Here is a 15,309-nt window from a genome sequence, read left to right as displayed (position 1 = left end):
TCGTAGTGTCATCCAGAACCCTTTCGTCAAATGACCTGGCCCCAAAAAAATCGAACGCAAAAGAAAAGTTTGTTTTGATGCTCAGAACGCCGTCACCGCCCAGTTTGGTGATTAGACACAGGATAAAGTAGCGTAAAATGAGGTGTTGTGGCAGCCCGTGAAGCTGCCGGAAGGGTGCGGAGTATATGAGTACAGAGTGGATACAGGGGTGAAGAAAAGAGGTCTATCATGCTCCCGCGCTGCTTAGACACACATGGCCAAAAGTTGGCGTGAAAGGGGTATAATAATGTCGCTGATCCGGTTTTTCCGAGACTAGGTTTACTTGGTCTCGTCCTTCTTCTCGCCCTCAGCAGCACCCTCAGTGTTGGGAGCCTGCTGCTCGCCGGACTCGGCACGGGCCTTGTGCATCTTGTCGAAGAGGTTCAAGCTGGCCATCTGGAGCTCGTCGGTCTTCTCCTTGATCTCGGCAGCGGTCAGGGTACCCTCGCCGGCCTGGCTCTTGGAGATGAACTCGCGCAGGGAGGTGATCTTCTCCTTGATCTGGTCGGCCTCAGACTTGTCCAGACGGTCGGCGAACTCGTTCAGGGCCTTCTCCGTGTCGTTCACAACGCTGTCGGCGCGGTTGGCAGCCTCAATGGAAGCCTTGCGCTCCTTGTCAGCCTCGGCGTACTTCTCGGAATCCTGCACCATCTGCTCGATCTCGTTCTCAGACAGGCCAGATCCGGAGGCAATGGTGATGGACTGGTCCTTGTTGGTGGACTTGTCCTTGGCGTGGACGTGAACAATGGAGTCGGCATCGATGTCAAAAGTGACCTCGATCTGGGGAACACCACGGTGGGCAGGAGGAATGCCAACGAGCTGGAAGTTTCCGAGCATCTTGTTGTCGCGGACAAGCTCACGCTCACCCTGGTACACCTTAATCTCGACAGCGGTCTGGAAGTCGGCGGCAGTGGAGAAGACCTGGGACTTCTTGGTAGGGATGGTGGTGTTGCGGTTGATGAGACGGGTGAAGACTCCGCCGAGGGTCTCGATACCCAGGGACAGAGGGGTAACGTCCAGAAGCAGGAGGTCCTTGACCTCACCGGAGAGCACGGCACCCTGGATGGCGGCACCAATGGCGACAGCCTCATCAGGGTTCACAGACTTGGCGGGGTCACGTCCGAAGATGCTCTTGGTGACCTCGGTGACCTTGGGCATACGGGTCATACCACCAACCAGGATAACCTCCTGGATGTCCTTGGCCTGCAGGTTGGCGTCCTTGAGAGCCTTCTTGACGGGCTCAACAGTCCTGGAGATGAGAGGGTCGACCATTTTCTCAAGCTGAGCGCGGGTCAGCTTCAGGTTGATGTGCTTAGGTCCAGAGGCGTCGGCAGTGATGAAAGGCAGGTTGATGTCGGTCTGCAGAGAGGAAGACAGCTCGATCTTGGCCTTCTCAGCGGCCTCGCGGATACGCTGGATAGCCATGCGGTCGCCAGACAGGTCGATTCCAGAGGTCTTCTTGAAGTCCTGAACCATGTGTCGCACAAGCTGGATGTCAAAGTCCTCACCACCGAGGTGGGTGTCTCCGTTGGTAGACTTGACCTCGAACACGCCGTTTTGGATCTCAAGCACGGAGATATCGAAGGTACCACCACCGAGATCGTAAACAGCGACAACGCGGTCAGCCTCCTTCTCCAGACCATAGGCCAGGGCAGCAGCAGTGGGCTCGTTAACGACACGGAGGACGTTCAGACCAGAGATCTGACCGGCATCCTTGGTGGCTTGACGCTGGGAGTCGTTGAAGTAGGCGGGGACGGGTGACGACAGCATTCTTAATGGGCTTGCTAAGGTAAGCCTCGGCAGTCTCCTTCATCTTCTGCAGGACAAAGCCACCAATCTGCGAAGGCGAGTAGTTCTGGCCACGGGAAGACACCCAGGCGTCTCCGTTGGTGTGCTGGACAATCTTGTAGGGCACCTCCTTGATGTCGCGCTGGACCTCAGCGTCGGAGAACTTTCGGCCGATGAGTCGCTTAGTGGCAAAGAGGGTGTTCTCGGGGTTAACGACGGCTTGACGCTTGGCAGCGACACCGACGAGACGCTCACCGTCCTCAGCGAAAGCGACCACTGATGGCGTTGTGCGGGCACCTAGAAGTGGGTGTTAGCGGGGTTCGCGTTTCGACTTGAACGTGACAGTAGCAGCAATGTTTGAGAAGTAAATGGAAACTAACCCTCTGAGTTCTCGATAATCTTGGGGGTCTTGCCCTCCATGATAGCCACGGCAGAGTTTGTGGTTCCGAGATCAATACCGATCACGGCGCCCTGAACCTTGCCATCTGTTGACTGGAACCGCGACAGGGCGGGAGTGGCGGTTTTACGCAGGAGACCTGCAGAGCGCGATGCTCTGGGGAGCTGTGGTGATGGCAAAGATTGTCAGTGTCCCAGATCATCACGACTGTGGCGAGCACTAGATCACGGGAGGCGGGCGTGGACTTACAGCTCTGGACATGCGCGAGGCGAGCATCTTGATCTAATTAAAGAAAGATATTCTACAATACAAAGTATGGTGTAGAAGGTGAGGATTGCAACAAGGAGAGAAACAGGACGTTTCTTCTGATGGAGGTTGAGGGTTGAGGGAAGGGAGACTGTGGACTTTGTGGTTGGGGATGGACGAAGCAGAGGTGAAAAAAGCTCAGAAAATATTTGCCAATGGTCAAGCAAGGTAATGACGCTCGCTCGATGAGCCGCCGACCCCCCAGCCTGTGGGAGAGAAGCTTCCCGAAAGATTTGCCTGCCAGGCCTGCCCGACCCCAGCCGACGCCTGGCCCGTGCTTCCCGGAAACGCGGGCGGGCGTAGGCTCTGGGGTACGTACCTCCCTAGATCCAACCGCCCCAGTACCTCTCCCAGCGAAAACCCGCTCAAAGGAAGAAGAGGGTCCATTGTCCAGCCAACTAGAGGCGTAGGAATTGATTGCCAATAGAGCCGACTCACGACAGATGCTGGCTGCCTCGCCTACCAAGTAGGCGGACGAACCTCGGTAAGTATCTATTAGTCTCGATACGGTATGCACCTCGAGGAACGATGCTGCAAATTACCTACGTATGGTGACAGAGCCTGAGCAAGCAAGTAATTGGAAGGCAAAGGGACAGAGTGAGAGACAGTGTTCCGTTGCACAAATATCTGGACTATCACAAGCAATTGAGCCTCTCACCAGGCAGTCGGGCTGACGATGATGGGACGCTGGACACTCGGTGGTGAATGTCACGGTCCGTCAGATGCGTGCAAAATCGAGATCCACGCCACAGGGTTTGGAGAAGGTGGACAGAAAGGTGATACTTTGGATCTGCACCAAGTGGGCATATTAGCCGCAAGTACCTCTCTGTGCCCCTGTCGCAGCTATTCTTTATGTGGGAAGCGGAAGGTTGCCGCCTCATTGACTGCTGCTGGCAAATGAACGTCATTCAGATTCCTCTTTGCCTCGCCCTTTGCCTGGGCAGATCACTCCTCAGCTTTCAACCTTGTCATCCAACCTTGCCTCGCCTCGCCTCGCCTCACATCACCTCGCTTTGGGCCAGACGACCTGCCTATCTATTCGGTTATCCGTCTCCGAACCTCGCTCGCCCCTCTGTGACAACGACGACCTAATAACGCGATCTCGGAGCACCTCGTCAATCTCATTCAGCCGCTCATCTGCAATCCATTCCATCACCCCCATGACTCGGCAGCCTTCAGTCTGAGCCTCGCAGTCGGCACCATGGCCGTCACGGACGATAGAATGTAATCAGTCACCTCCAGCCCTCCAGCCAATGTCGCATGCACTCTCTTCCTTTCGCACACGCTCACTGTGCTGTGCTCACCCCCCTGTGGTGGGGATCGGCTTGGCTAACGGATGCCCGCATGTAGCTATCATCCGACGGACGCCCTCATTCTCCGCAAGCCCAAGCGACACTACCGCGTCGGTCTGCGCGTCGAGTATGTTCTGGTTCCCGGCGCTGTTTCGCCCAGGTGTCATGGTCTAACCTCTTTGTCTTAGACACTGGCAACTGCGCTCCCAAATCGGCCTGTCCTCGCCGCGCTACATCTACTACCCCGGGGGGAACGAGAACAACCAGATCCATCGACTCGACACTGCATCCCACGAAAGCGAAACAATCAAGATCCTCACCTTCGCCCCCCGATGCCTTGTGGCCAAGTATGGTTGGATATGCGCCGGTGGTGAGAACGGCGAGTTCGTGGCCGTACAGGTGGACGATGAAAGTGAAGGGGGCGATCTAGGCCGCAACAACGTCGAGAGAGACCTATTTTCGAGATACCGTCGATCTTCCGCCAACAACGGCCCCTCAGACCAAGACCACTGGCTCAATGCTTTCCACGATCATGTCCGAGCCGGTTCACCCGACGAGCGACTGCGCCTAGGCATCGATCCGGCCTCCCACAACGACAGTGACGACTCTATGCCACCCCTGATCCCAACCAGCCCTAGGACGCAGCCGAGTTCCGACAAGAGTCTGCACGCTCGTTCCAAGACATTTGGCAGGGATCGCGTGAACTGCATCACGCTTTGGACTCCGCAGGTTTCCAGGGTTGGGTTTTTCGAAGGAGCATACTCTACGCCAGTGGCAGTTCTTGCAAATAACGACAAGCACGTCACAGTGGTGGGATTGCGGGATCAGGACGCAGTGGACGAGCTGACCTATCCAGACTGTGTCAATCGCGCCCTAATTTCACCAGACGGCCGCCTGCTTGCCGCTGTCTGCGACGACCCTTACTTGTATGTTCACGAGAGGGTGGCAAGGCAGAACACTTGCCCCGGCCTGTTCACGCGCAAGGAGGATTTCGAGTGGAGACTGTGTGCAAAGATACCCCTCAAAAGCCAGCGAAAAGAGGATCGCTCCGACCAGCGAGGTAGTTTTGCCGCCTGCTTCTCGAATACCGGACGGTTCCTCGCTGTGGGGACTCAGTATGGCGTTATCTCCGTATTCGACACTGCCTCATTTGTTGAGCCAGGTAGCGATCCCCTGATCACTGCTTTCACTTCGTCAAGAGCAAAAGATGACGTGGGTGCCGTTCGTGATATGGCTTTCTGCCCGGGACCATTCGACCTGTTGGCATGGACAGAACACCGTGGTCGCGTCGGTGTTGCGGATATTCGGAGCAATTACGTTTCGCGTCAAATGCTAAATTTGAACGACCACGACGGGTTCGAGCAGATCATGATCACGGAGAGGGGTTCAATCGACCCGCGACTGCTGGAACGGAACGACAGCGGAGAACTCAGCTACTCAAGTATCTCGACTGCAGAGAACCGACGGGCAGCACGGCGCCAAGCCACCGACTACCACCCTCCGTTGACCCCGGAGGAAACCATGGTGATAGAGGCGCTTCAGGAGCACCGTAGGCGCAGGGAGCAGGCTGCTGCTCGGAACAATCCCACATCCGGCTCCAACATGTCGAGGTTGATGGAACGCCTACACAACAATCGGCAGCAGCGCGAGAATGCCACTGCACTGGCCCTGAACGACTCCAGCTCTAGACTACGCTCTGAGGCAAGTAATTCCCGCCGAGTAGGCGACATATTGAGCGACATCCAAAGCCAGCGCGACCGTCTCCGCGACCAATCTGACCGTCTTCGCGAACAGTCAGAACGAGTACGCGCGCGCCGCCTCGCAGTCGACGAGGCAGAGAGGCACAGGCTGTCTGGCGGCTCGATCCGGGCCCTGCGCGCGCCCCTCGTGCTCCCTCAGAGCAGCGAGTCGCCGCGCCAAGTGTACATCAACAACTCGTACACCGACCTCGAGGCCCTGTACCAGTCGGCGTTCGAGGGTGGGGCCGCCTCGGGGGACGGGCCCTACGAGCCGGGCCAGGGCGAGTCGACCGGGAACAGGACGAGGGACTACCTCTCCGTGTGGAGCAACATGCTGAGGGACAGGGACAACGAGGGCGAGCCGACCAGCCGGCTCGGGCGGGCCCGCCTGGACCGTCTGGTCAACATCCCCGGTGGCCGGGTCGACCGCGAGGACGACGACACTGCCGGGCTGGCATGGAGCGAGGACGGCCGTATCTTGTGAGTGACCACCGTTCCACACAAAACAGAAACAACCTACTGACAAGGACATCTCAGAATCATCGGTGCCGTGGACGGCATATACGAGTTCCACGTCGACCTGTTCAGCAGGCGGGTCTTCCCCAGCGTGGAGATGCGGTGAGAGGGTGTGTGAGTGAGACAGTAAGACGGCGAAAGGGCCTGCGAGTTTGCGTGTGTGCCTGGTGTATATTCCTTGACTGCGGGGGCGTGGGGACTGTGTTACTTTCATAAGGATTGGAGCTTTGCAAACGACCATTGGCGGTGCATCGGCGTTGGGACGGGTAATGCTAGCAGCACGGCATTTGGAAATCCCTCGTGTCTACAGGCGTCTTGTTTCTTGTTTCTCCTCTTTTTTTTTTCTTCTCTCCTTCCTGCATGTTATCAAAGTCAGCTCAAACCCTGGTCAACCTCCCCCCGTCTCTCTCGGAGGTCTCTTGTCTTGGTCCTGCCCCCGTTGTTGTCTTGTCTAATTACTTCCCCCGATCGAGAGCATCGGCTTGACAGAAAAAGAAAAAGTTCGTCGTCCTATTGTGCTTATTGCTTATTTGCTTCCTTGGCCGCACATGTGTACATTGCTATTCTCAGGACGACGCATCCTGTTCCGGTCTTGTGCGTGTGCGAGTAAATAATGGTCAAGTGCCGGAGACCATGCGGCTTATATAGTTCAGATTGATAATTGCCCCCAAAGAGTGGATTGACTTTGACAGTCCATCCTCGGATCTGGGACTGCCTCCGACGTGATAGCGGTGACTTGCAAATGTGAGGCCGAAACGGTTGCTTCGCAAGAGACTCGGGCAGAGATCTTACGTTCGTCTCGGGCTATGGGATCTTATATCTATTGTTGCGATATCAAATTACGGCGGCGAGAACGCTCCATCCCTGGAATCGCCGTCACTCAGACAGGCTCCAACGTCATGTAGCTGTTGAAGAGACACCCATCTGAACATCTGTCAACCTCTACTGCCACGATCAGCCAACGACATCTTGACCAAGACTTGTATGCCGCCACTCATCTATACAGCAGCCCCTCGACCGTCTCCCCAATAGCAAGCGAGCTCGTCAGCCCAGGGCTCTCGATGCCCAGCAGGTTCACCCACCCCTCATACCCCTCCTCGCGGCGGATCACGAAATCATTAAACCCCTTCCCCTCCATGACCGCCTGCCGCGCCGCCAGCTTGGGCCGGATCCCCGCGTAGTCGGGCGCGAGCGCGCCCACCTCCACGCCGGGGAGGTACTTCTTGATCTCCCCCGTGGCGGCGGCCATGCGCGCCCCGCTGACGGCCAGGTCCTCCGCCGAGTCGACCCACTCGACGTCCGGGCCGAACCGCACGCGCCCGCCCATGTCGAGCGTCAGGTGCGTGCCCAGACCCCCGGCGCCCGGCTCGGGAGCCGGGTACACGAGGGTGCCGACGCGGGGGTGCGACGCCGAGTACGAGAAGTAGTTCCCCTTGGCGTAGTAGGTCCGCACGTGCCGCTCGCGGGGCACGACCATGTTGTGCACGTCGCAAGCGCCCAGCCCGGCCGCGTTGACGAGCGTGTCGGCAGAGATGGTGCTCTCCTCGCCCGACTGCGCGTCCCGCACCGTCACCTCCCACCCTGCCTCCCCCCTCTGTCCCAGGGGCGCGACCCCAATGACGTGGCTGCCCGGGCTGAACGTCCCGCCCGCGTCCTCGAGGTGGCCCAGCAGCGCGACCATGAGGCCATGACTATCCACGATGCCCGTGGTCGGGCTCTCGAGGCACCCCGCCTCGGCACGAACATGCGGCTCCCTGCGCGCGAGCTCCTCCCGCCCGACCCAGCGCACGGGGACCGCACCGCCCAGCGCCCCGGCGCAGTGGTCGTGGACGCGCTGCAGGGCCCCGCGCTGCCCGGGGGTCTGGGCGACGATGAACTTGCCCGTGTTGCGGTGGGGCACGGCGTTGGCCGCGCAGTACTCGTACAGCAGCTGCTTGCCGCGGATGCAGAGGGACGTCTTGAGCGTCGAGGCGCCGTAGTAGATGCCCGCGTGGATCACCTCGCTGTTGCGCGACGACGTCTCCTGGCCCGGCTGCGCGTGGCGCTCCAGCAGGAGCGTCGCCGGGTTGCGCTGCGCCAGCGCCCGCGATACCGCGAGGCCGACCACGCCGCCGCCGATCACCTGGGGGGCAATGTCAGCATGGTGTTTTGCGTAGTAAGGTCCCGTTTCCCGGTCTCATTGGGTTCTAAGGGGGAAGCGATGGTATGAGATAGACGGTGTGAGGTGAAAGAGGGGGGGGGGGCTGAGCCGGCCGATGCTCCAACCATCGCCTCAACTCCACGGCGAACCTCATAGCTCAGCCAAATAACTGAACTCACTCACCACATGTGCGAAATCAGCCCGTCTCGAGACAGTAGTCGAGAACAGCCGGCCATGCCCAGCGCTGCCGCTGCACTCTCCCCCAAGCAGTTGGCGTGCTGCGATCTGCCTTCTCGCCACGCTCGAAAACATGTTCCCTTCTTTTTAATTTTTCCCTCCCTTTCCCTAGTGAGAAATCCCCGCCTCTCACTCCCCAGCTTAACTATGAATTCTGCCACGAATCCGTGAGGATATCCGCAGACAGAGTCTTCTTGGTGCAGGTCCCAAGGGCCCCTGACAGTAGTGTGGATGACGCAATCGCAAAATACCCACACGGGGGAGTTGAGATGGAACAGGACTGGAAGGCTTTTCGCCAGAGGCAAAGCTTTTCAGGTAAGGAAGGGAATTTCCATAAAACATCGACTTGATACAACTTTCGAAGAAGAAGGGTCCATAGTTGGAAAGATGTGCGAGATCGGAGAGGCCGATAAGGACGGCTTCACCACTTACTTGGTCGAAGCCTGCTCTGCCCTCGTAAGTGGTGGAACGGGCAGTAGGTATCTATGCACCACTGCTTCGGCATATCACTGCGAGCAAGAATTCAACACAGAAGATTTACAGCTACGCACACAACGCACTTCTATTTTTCGAGGTATAGTGAGACTTTTCTATTCACTTCCCACATGTACACTCAATCTGCTTCCGTCAATCAACAAGACACAAGACCAACAGCGCCGGAATATGCGGAAAGAATGGTATCTCAAAAGCAAAACTTCTCCTACCGCCAATGCTTCTCATGTTACCATGCACATTCCTGACCGCACATCCTCTCTCCTCCCTACTGATACTGATTCTGCATCCCTACTACTCCTCAGGAAACTTGTCCGTCGTGGGCGTGGATGGCCCGTTGGAGTGGGAAGACATGGAGTAAGGTGCCTGTCAAGAAAATGTCAGTAAGGCCCGACTCTATCCCAGTTTCAGAAAAGAAGAACGGGGAGGTATGACACGTACCAGAACCTGCCTTGCATTACAAACCCGCCAGGCCAGCCTCCTCACGTTCCCATCCGCAGGCACAACCGCCGGCGCGAACTCGATGCCGAACATGTTGCGGATCGCATACACCACCCGCTTTGCATATTTGCTGTCCCTCTCCACGTGGCTGCCGAACCGCTCGTCGACCGTGCTGGGCGCGATGTCGTTGTCACGGTCCAAGCAGTTGCGCACGACGGGGAGGAGTGCCGCTTCGATCGCCTGCTCGTCTTCCTCCTCGAAGCGGCCGATGCCTACCTCGAACGGCTCGCTGACCGACATGACCTGGTGCGAGCCATCGTGGTGGTAGCGGAACTCGAACACACCTTGGGTCCACCAGAGCTTGTCGCCTTCGAACACCATCTCTCCCGAGACCATGTCCGAGTTGGGCACTGGCTCGTCCGATTTAACCACGCCGGTGCTGTAGGACTCACCGTAGAATTCCGGGGTTGTCGGAATCCAGCGGCCCAAAGACGGTACTTCAGTCTTTTCCCGAGATCGATTGTCGGTGACCATGTAGAGCCCAACCCAGTCCTTCTTGCTGTGGTTCGCGGGCGCCGTCCACTTGACGCGGATGGGAGCACCATACTCAAATACATGTGTCTTGAAGTCCTTGTCCACGCGGGCCGTGAGACTCTCTTTTCCGGTTGCCCTCTCGCTGACAGGGGACACGGTGGAGGTGCCAGTGAGGCTTAGCGAGTAGTCCTTGGGATTGAGGCCAGCCAAGTCAGGAGGGATCCGCGTGATGGTTAGCCGAGCTGGGTACTTGTTGAACAGCGCTGTGGTGTCGCGAGCGATGCTAGACACGCCACTCGCAAGCATCGGGCCTGCAGTGGTGATGACATCGTCGACGAAGTGCCTAGTCTCGTCCAGGACTTTGTCCACGCTGGAAGACCAGCCCTTGACTGGAGGAGGAAGGGAGTTCTTGATAAACTTAGTGAGACCCGCCTCCTCTCGGAGATTCCCAGACCCATACACCTTGTGCATGTGTGGTCTCTCGACGAATTCGATGTGGCCCATGGTAAGGATTTGACTTAGGAGCGCGAACAACGCAATGGACCTGCTCCATGTAATCACCGCCGCGCCCCATAGACCCGCCAGTCCGATTATGCGCTCCGGGTTGTTCAGGAACCGGTAGATGGAGTTGTAGGTCAACTTCGCCTTGTGGTCAAAGAAGAAGTCGCCGTAGAACCAGCCAAACTCGCCCAGGGAGTCATAGACACTGACGAACGTCCAGATCTGCAAGGCGATGAGACTGACGCCGATGACATGCCTCAAAAGAACCCAGCCGTGCGCCCAGTCCTCTGGGAGGCTGTATATCTTCCAGCAGACTGCGCAAAACGACGCCACGGACAGTGTCATACTGAAGTGGTACAAACCCTTCCACTGGCGCCAAGCCTCTCCGGCGCTCTCTCCATACTTGACGAAGTGACGCGTGATCATCCTCTCCTTTGATTGCAGAGTCAAGAGGATGCCGATTCCAACACAGAACCACAGCTTCCACAAGAGGGCGTGCAGGAAGAACAGCGCCTGGTAGAATGGAGTTGAGGGGGTGATAATCGCCAGCAGCGCCACATACATGGAAGCCAGGATGACGGAGTAGTCCGTGGAGCGAAGGAGATCAATGTTCCGGAGGCCAAGGAGGTTGTGCACAGGTGCCAGTGCCTCTCTAGACGCTTCATCAACAGGCTCGGCCGGGATGTCCTGCTCTGAATCTGACTTGGACCTTGGGGCCGGGGGGTTGTAAGTCTTGTCGATATGCGGGTTTTCGACCACAACCAGAAAGGCAAGCTGGGCCAGGTGCGCCGCAATCGAGATGAACAAGACCTCATAGCTGGCAGCCATGGCAGAGATACCATAGTATCCGGCATAGCCAACTGTACCACCTGGAGTTAGCCATCACACGATTTCAAAAGAGCATGCCCCACATGTTTGTGGATGATTACGGCATTGCAGTGGTCAGACAAAGGCGCTGGCCACCAGGAAAGACAGATAGTATCGCACTGGCGTGCAATAGGGGACCGGGACCGGGCGTGCCCTTGGAAGGGCGGAGCGGGCGCTGGGGATTGCTTACTGCTGTACATGGGATGAGGCGCCATCTCAAAGACGCCGTCAAAGGTCAGCTCCTGGTCGACGAGGTAGAAGAAGTCACCCCAGTACCAGGCGTAGTCCTTCACTACTCGGTGGGCATCAAGCTTGACCCAGACGTTGAACACGAACAGCGCGACGCCTACAGCCCAGCGACACAGGAAGACCAAGGGGGTTTCACCCTCGGGCACGTGGGCGCAGACAAGAGCGAAGAGGCAGTAGGACACAAAGTCACACATCAGGATCAGATCGACGAGGCGGCGGAAGACGAGCCAGGTATTGTACTCGAGCGGGGCGTCCTCAAACTTGTAGTCCTCGGGAATCTTTGCCTCCAGCTCCTTCTTGAGCATGTTGTAGAGCCATGGCCTGGGCTGCTGTCCGGTGGAGGGGTTCACAAACAGCCTCCAGCGTTTGGCCCACGTCACCATCAGCTTACCGTTGGACTGTTCCTGGAGCAAGACGCCGATGCCAAGGTTGTACGATGCCCTCCAGAAGATGAAGACGGCGGCCACGACCGGCTTCTTGAGCTCGGTGGGCAGGGCATAGGCAAGCAGGATGTGCAGGGCGAGAATCACGAGGACGACAGCATCGGAGAGGTTCTTGGGCTCTCGGGGGTCAAAGAGTTGGCTGACCATGTCGTGGGTGGTGGGGACGATGAAGACTGTGGTAGGCAAGGAGATTGGTTAGCCCGAGATTATCTGAAGTTAACGAGGACGACACTGGATGGCATAGCATGGCATACCGGTCCCATCTGGAGTCCGCCCGTAGGTCTTGCTGGGCTTGTCATGTTCGCCAGGTTGTTGAGCATCATGGTTGGCGTCGGGACGGGTCGGCTCCTTTTCAAGAGGGTGGTTAGAGGCCGAGTGCTCGGCGGAGAGGACGGGTTGTGAGGCCACACCAGTTCGCTGGCGCAAGGAGCCGTCGCCGGCAGGGAGGTCCGCAGCAGAGCTCATCCTTGAGGTTGAAATCAAGGAATGCCAAAAGGTTTCGTTCGTTGAAGAAGGAAACAGAAGAAAGGGGAGGATTTATTCCCCGTGGGCGACCATGCGAGGGGGGATGGTTTTGGTATGATGAAGTACCGAGTGGATGGTTGGGAAAGTTGGGAAGGTGGAGGTGGGAGTGGGAGCGGGAGTAGGAGTGGGCAGGCTCGACAAGATCAGGAGGGGAAGGCTAAAGCAGGAACTCGTGGCTAGTTCGGCTTGTAATAACATGCAGTACGTATAGAGGGTTCCCACGAGGAGGCCCGTTTGCTTGTGCTACTGCCTGTTACCAAGACATTCCATGACTGTCCACCTGCACCTTGCTCCTTGCACTTGCATCTTGTCACAATTCGTAACAAGCTTGCCAGGCAAGCAAGTACCCATGTTGACAGTAAAAATACACGGTTGGATGCGGCTTCCCTGGGATGCGGCTTGGCCGCATATGCATTAGAGGATGGATGACTGTCTCACACGCACGTCTTGTCCTTCTCTCCCCACCCTCTCCCCTCTGATCCCTCCGCCCAAAACAAAGGAATAAGATGGAAAGAAAGAGAGAGAGAGAGAGAAAGCAGGCCATTTCGTCACTCCAGCCAGGGCAAGCTTCTCACCCCATGCAGCTTGAGGCCTGCTGCATACGCAGTAGACCGTCCTAGGTACAGCATGTACGTACATCGATACCGTTGCATCACATTAGACTGGGGTTTAGAGCCGAATCTACCCCTCACATAATGCACTCTTTTCTGTGGACGTGTTCTCTCTCCGTGGGGGTATGGGGGTTTGTCTTAGATAATTACTTCTGTGACACAAATACCCAGACTCTGGGTCTGCCAGTTACAGTCTCCCTCTGACTTTCTCTGTGTGTGCGTCAAGGCCGTTGGAGTAGACGGGTGATGCAGTGATGCAGCACTGCGGCACAGCAAGCGTCATCACGTCAGTGTCACATGCTTTCCTACCAGTTTTGTTGGGGCGTCCTGTACCTGGCAAAACGGAGTCTTCCGTCTGTCCGTGCATGCAAGGGCCCAATTGTTAACGGCCGGGCTGCAAATTTGTATCCGGGCAGCCGACCAAAACTCCACCATGTGCCTCTTAGCCCCTCAGCTTCACCACGTCCACAATATATTTCACAACATCGTGCTCGTGATTGTAGTCAAGTTCAAGAGCCGGTGTAAACAACGACGCGGTCTGCTGGGGCACCTCGAAGGAAGCTACCAGCACACTGTCCAGCGAGGTGGGCAGGACGTTCGCTGGCGGGGCAAAAGCTGTGAATGCAGGGGGCTCAGATCCAATGCCCAGGGCATCCAGCTCATCACGGCAGTCACCATCCTCGCAGCACACGAGGCTGAATCTCTCGAACAGCTCGCCATCGATCGCCTTGCGGGTGGAATTGCCCCCACTAACCCAGAGTTTTCGGGGCCAAAGTCATCGGCATAAAATGCGTCGCCACCTCTTTTCTATCGCCCGGGGACATTGGTCCTGCTGGTTATGATGTTGGGTGCCGGCGCGTTGCATGTAGAGACGCGTGGATTTCTTGACCGCCTAGTGGAAATTATCTTATGGGTAATTCGTCAACAGCGCGAAGCCCGGGTCATTGGACAGGGTGCGAGGCCAGAAACAACTCGCTTGCAGTTCCGGACGACTTACGCAGCCGTCATCGCGGCTCATTCGACGTCATCCTATACCGGCCGGATAATTGCGTATGTGGCTCGACCTAGCCCATGTCCAACCAGTCGTGCTCGTCTTTCAAAATAACCGTGTGTGCCGCAAATAGCAGCCTGGAGGAAATTTTCCTACCAAAATCATTAAACCCCTGCAGCGGCCCTGAGAGGGGCTGCTTTCCACCTGGAGATTATCAACTTTGCCTTCAACACACTCACTGTATGAATGGCGTAACTTACCCATCCGCTCAAATGCTCTCTTCTCGTGATACAGGGGTCATCTTGTGACGGACAGAAACAAGCAAATACGTTCCGTGATGTCAAGCATGATCTGTGTTAGTGTAAACTTGAAGTGCAGCGCGCCATCGAGAACCGCAGGTGAACGATACCAGTATTGTGAAAACAAACTCCCCATGACCACTCTACGGGCACGCTTACTCGGATGATCAATTCAACTACAGTCCCATAGTTTCGTCCGGCCCGGCGACGCTGCTCCAGCTGGACGCGGGAAGTGCACACTGCAGCATGCGAGATAGCAGGGACCAGTGTGTCCATCCGCGGACATGATGCGGCAGAGACGTAACATATCCACAGGACTATTCTCGAAATGCTAGAAATTTCGTTTCCATAATTCCTGTGTCAGGTAGATGGTCATTATTTGGTATGAAGTTTCAATGCCACTCCCGTCATCACCTTCAGCTGAGGCGTTTTGTACCTCTACACCGGCTTCACACGTCCCCAGTCCATTAGGTCACCAGTAGTAACAAACTTCATGCCCGGAATTTTCGAGCGCTGCCTCTTTGCTTCTATGGCCCCATTCTTACGTAACTGGGACTACATGTTTGCCTTCCTGGGCCATGCTTAGCGTGGATGGCACAGCAAATATCTCTGGTTGACCATAGTCTGGCGCGCTCCTTTCCTCGTATTTGTCTTTTCGTCTGGGCGTAACGTCCGTCTAGGAGGCCCTATATTATCATAAACGTCTTCACGATGCTTTAAAGGTAGGTTTGTTTCTCTACAGCTCAAGTGTAATATAATATATAGTTGTCCCGGTGAATCTAATTTAAAGTGTGATTGTCTACAGCCTTTTACGGCATATCTAACAGCAACGGCCTGGTTCCTGTGGGCAGGAGGCAACAAGTATACATCCAAGCTGCAGGTCAAGTGCAACTGAATATGCT

General features: G+C 56.7%; 5 protein-coding genes across 5 annotated transcripts; 1 reads left to right on the top strand and 4 right to left on the bottom strand.

The window, feature by feature from the left end:
• Positions 1 to 318: 318 nt before the first annotated feature.
• Positions 319 to 2,500, bottom strand: INS49_000026 (uncharacterized protein; the record flags this gene model as incomplete). Its single annotated transcript, XM_043160864.1, has 4 exons — positions 319 to 1,740; positions 1,802 to 2,124; positions 2,208 to 2,388; positions 2,474 to 2,500. 4 exons carry the CDS (start codon positions 2,498 to 2,500, stop codon positions 319 to 321), a joined length of 1,953 nt encoding a protein of 650 aa, XP_043029370.1.
• Positions 2,501 to 3,731: 1,231 nt separating this feature from the next.
• INS49_000025 (uncharacterized protein) lies at positions 3,732 to 6,183 on the top strand (the record flags this gene model as incomplete). The annotated part of the gene is made up of 4 exons (XM_043160863.1): positions 3,732 to 3,754; positions 3,881 to 3,949; positions 4,011 to 6,041; positions 6,099 to 6,183. 4 exons carry the CDS (start codon positions 3,732 to 3,734, stop codon positions 6,181 to 6,183), a joined length of 2,208 nt encoding a protein of 735 aa, XP_043029369.1.
• An 888-nt stretch (positions 6,184 to 7,071) lies between these two features.
• Positions 7,072 to 8,529, bottom strand: INS49_000024 (uncharacterized protein; the record flags this gene model as incomplete). Its single annotated transcript, XM_043160862.1, has 2 exons — positions 7,072 to 8,199; positions 8,401 to 8,529. 2 exons carry the CDS (start codon positions 8,527 to 8,529, stop codon positions 7,072 to 7,074), a joined length of 1,257 nt encoding a protein of 418 aa, XP_043029368.1.
• A 711-nt stretch (positions 8,530 to 9,240) lies between these two features.
• Positions 9,241 to 12,446, bottom strand: INS49_000023 (uncharacterized protein; the record flags this gene model as incomplete). Its single annotated transcript, XM_043160861.1, has 4 exons — positions 9,241 to 9,312; positions 9,388 to 11,282; positions 11,480 to 12,154; positions 12,236 to 12,446. 4 exons carry the CDS (start codon positions 12,444 to 12,446, stop codon positions 9,241 to 9,243), a joined length of 2,853 nt encoding a protein of 950 aa, XP_043029367.1.
• A 1,113-nt stretch (positions 12,447 to 13,559) lies between these two features.
• INS49_000022 (uncharacterized protein) lies at positions 13,560 to 14,125 on the bottom strand (the record flags this gene model as incomplete). The annotated part of the gene is made up of 2 exons (XM_043160860.1): positions 13,560 to 13,866; positions 14,115 to 14,125. The coding sequence occupies 2 exons, from the start codon at positions 14,123 to 14,125 to the stop codon at positions 13,560 to 13,562; spliced, it is 318 nt and encodes a 105-aa protein (XP_043029366.1).
• Positions 14,126 to 15,309: the final 1,184 nt, after the last annotated feature.

The sequence above is a fragment of the Diaporthe citri genome (assembly GCF_014595645.1).
Source record: "Diaporthe citri strain NFHF-8-4 chromosome Unknown scaffold_1, whole genome shotgun sequence".
In the NCBI taxonomy this organism is placed as follows: domain Eukaryota; kingdom Fungi; phylum Ascomycota; class Sordariomycetes; order Diaporthales; family Diaporthaceae; genus Diaporthe; species Diaporthe citri.
This window is presented reverse-complemented; position numbering and strand designations above follow the sequence as displayed.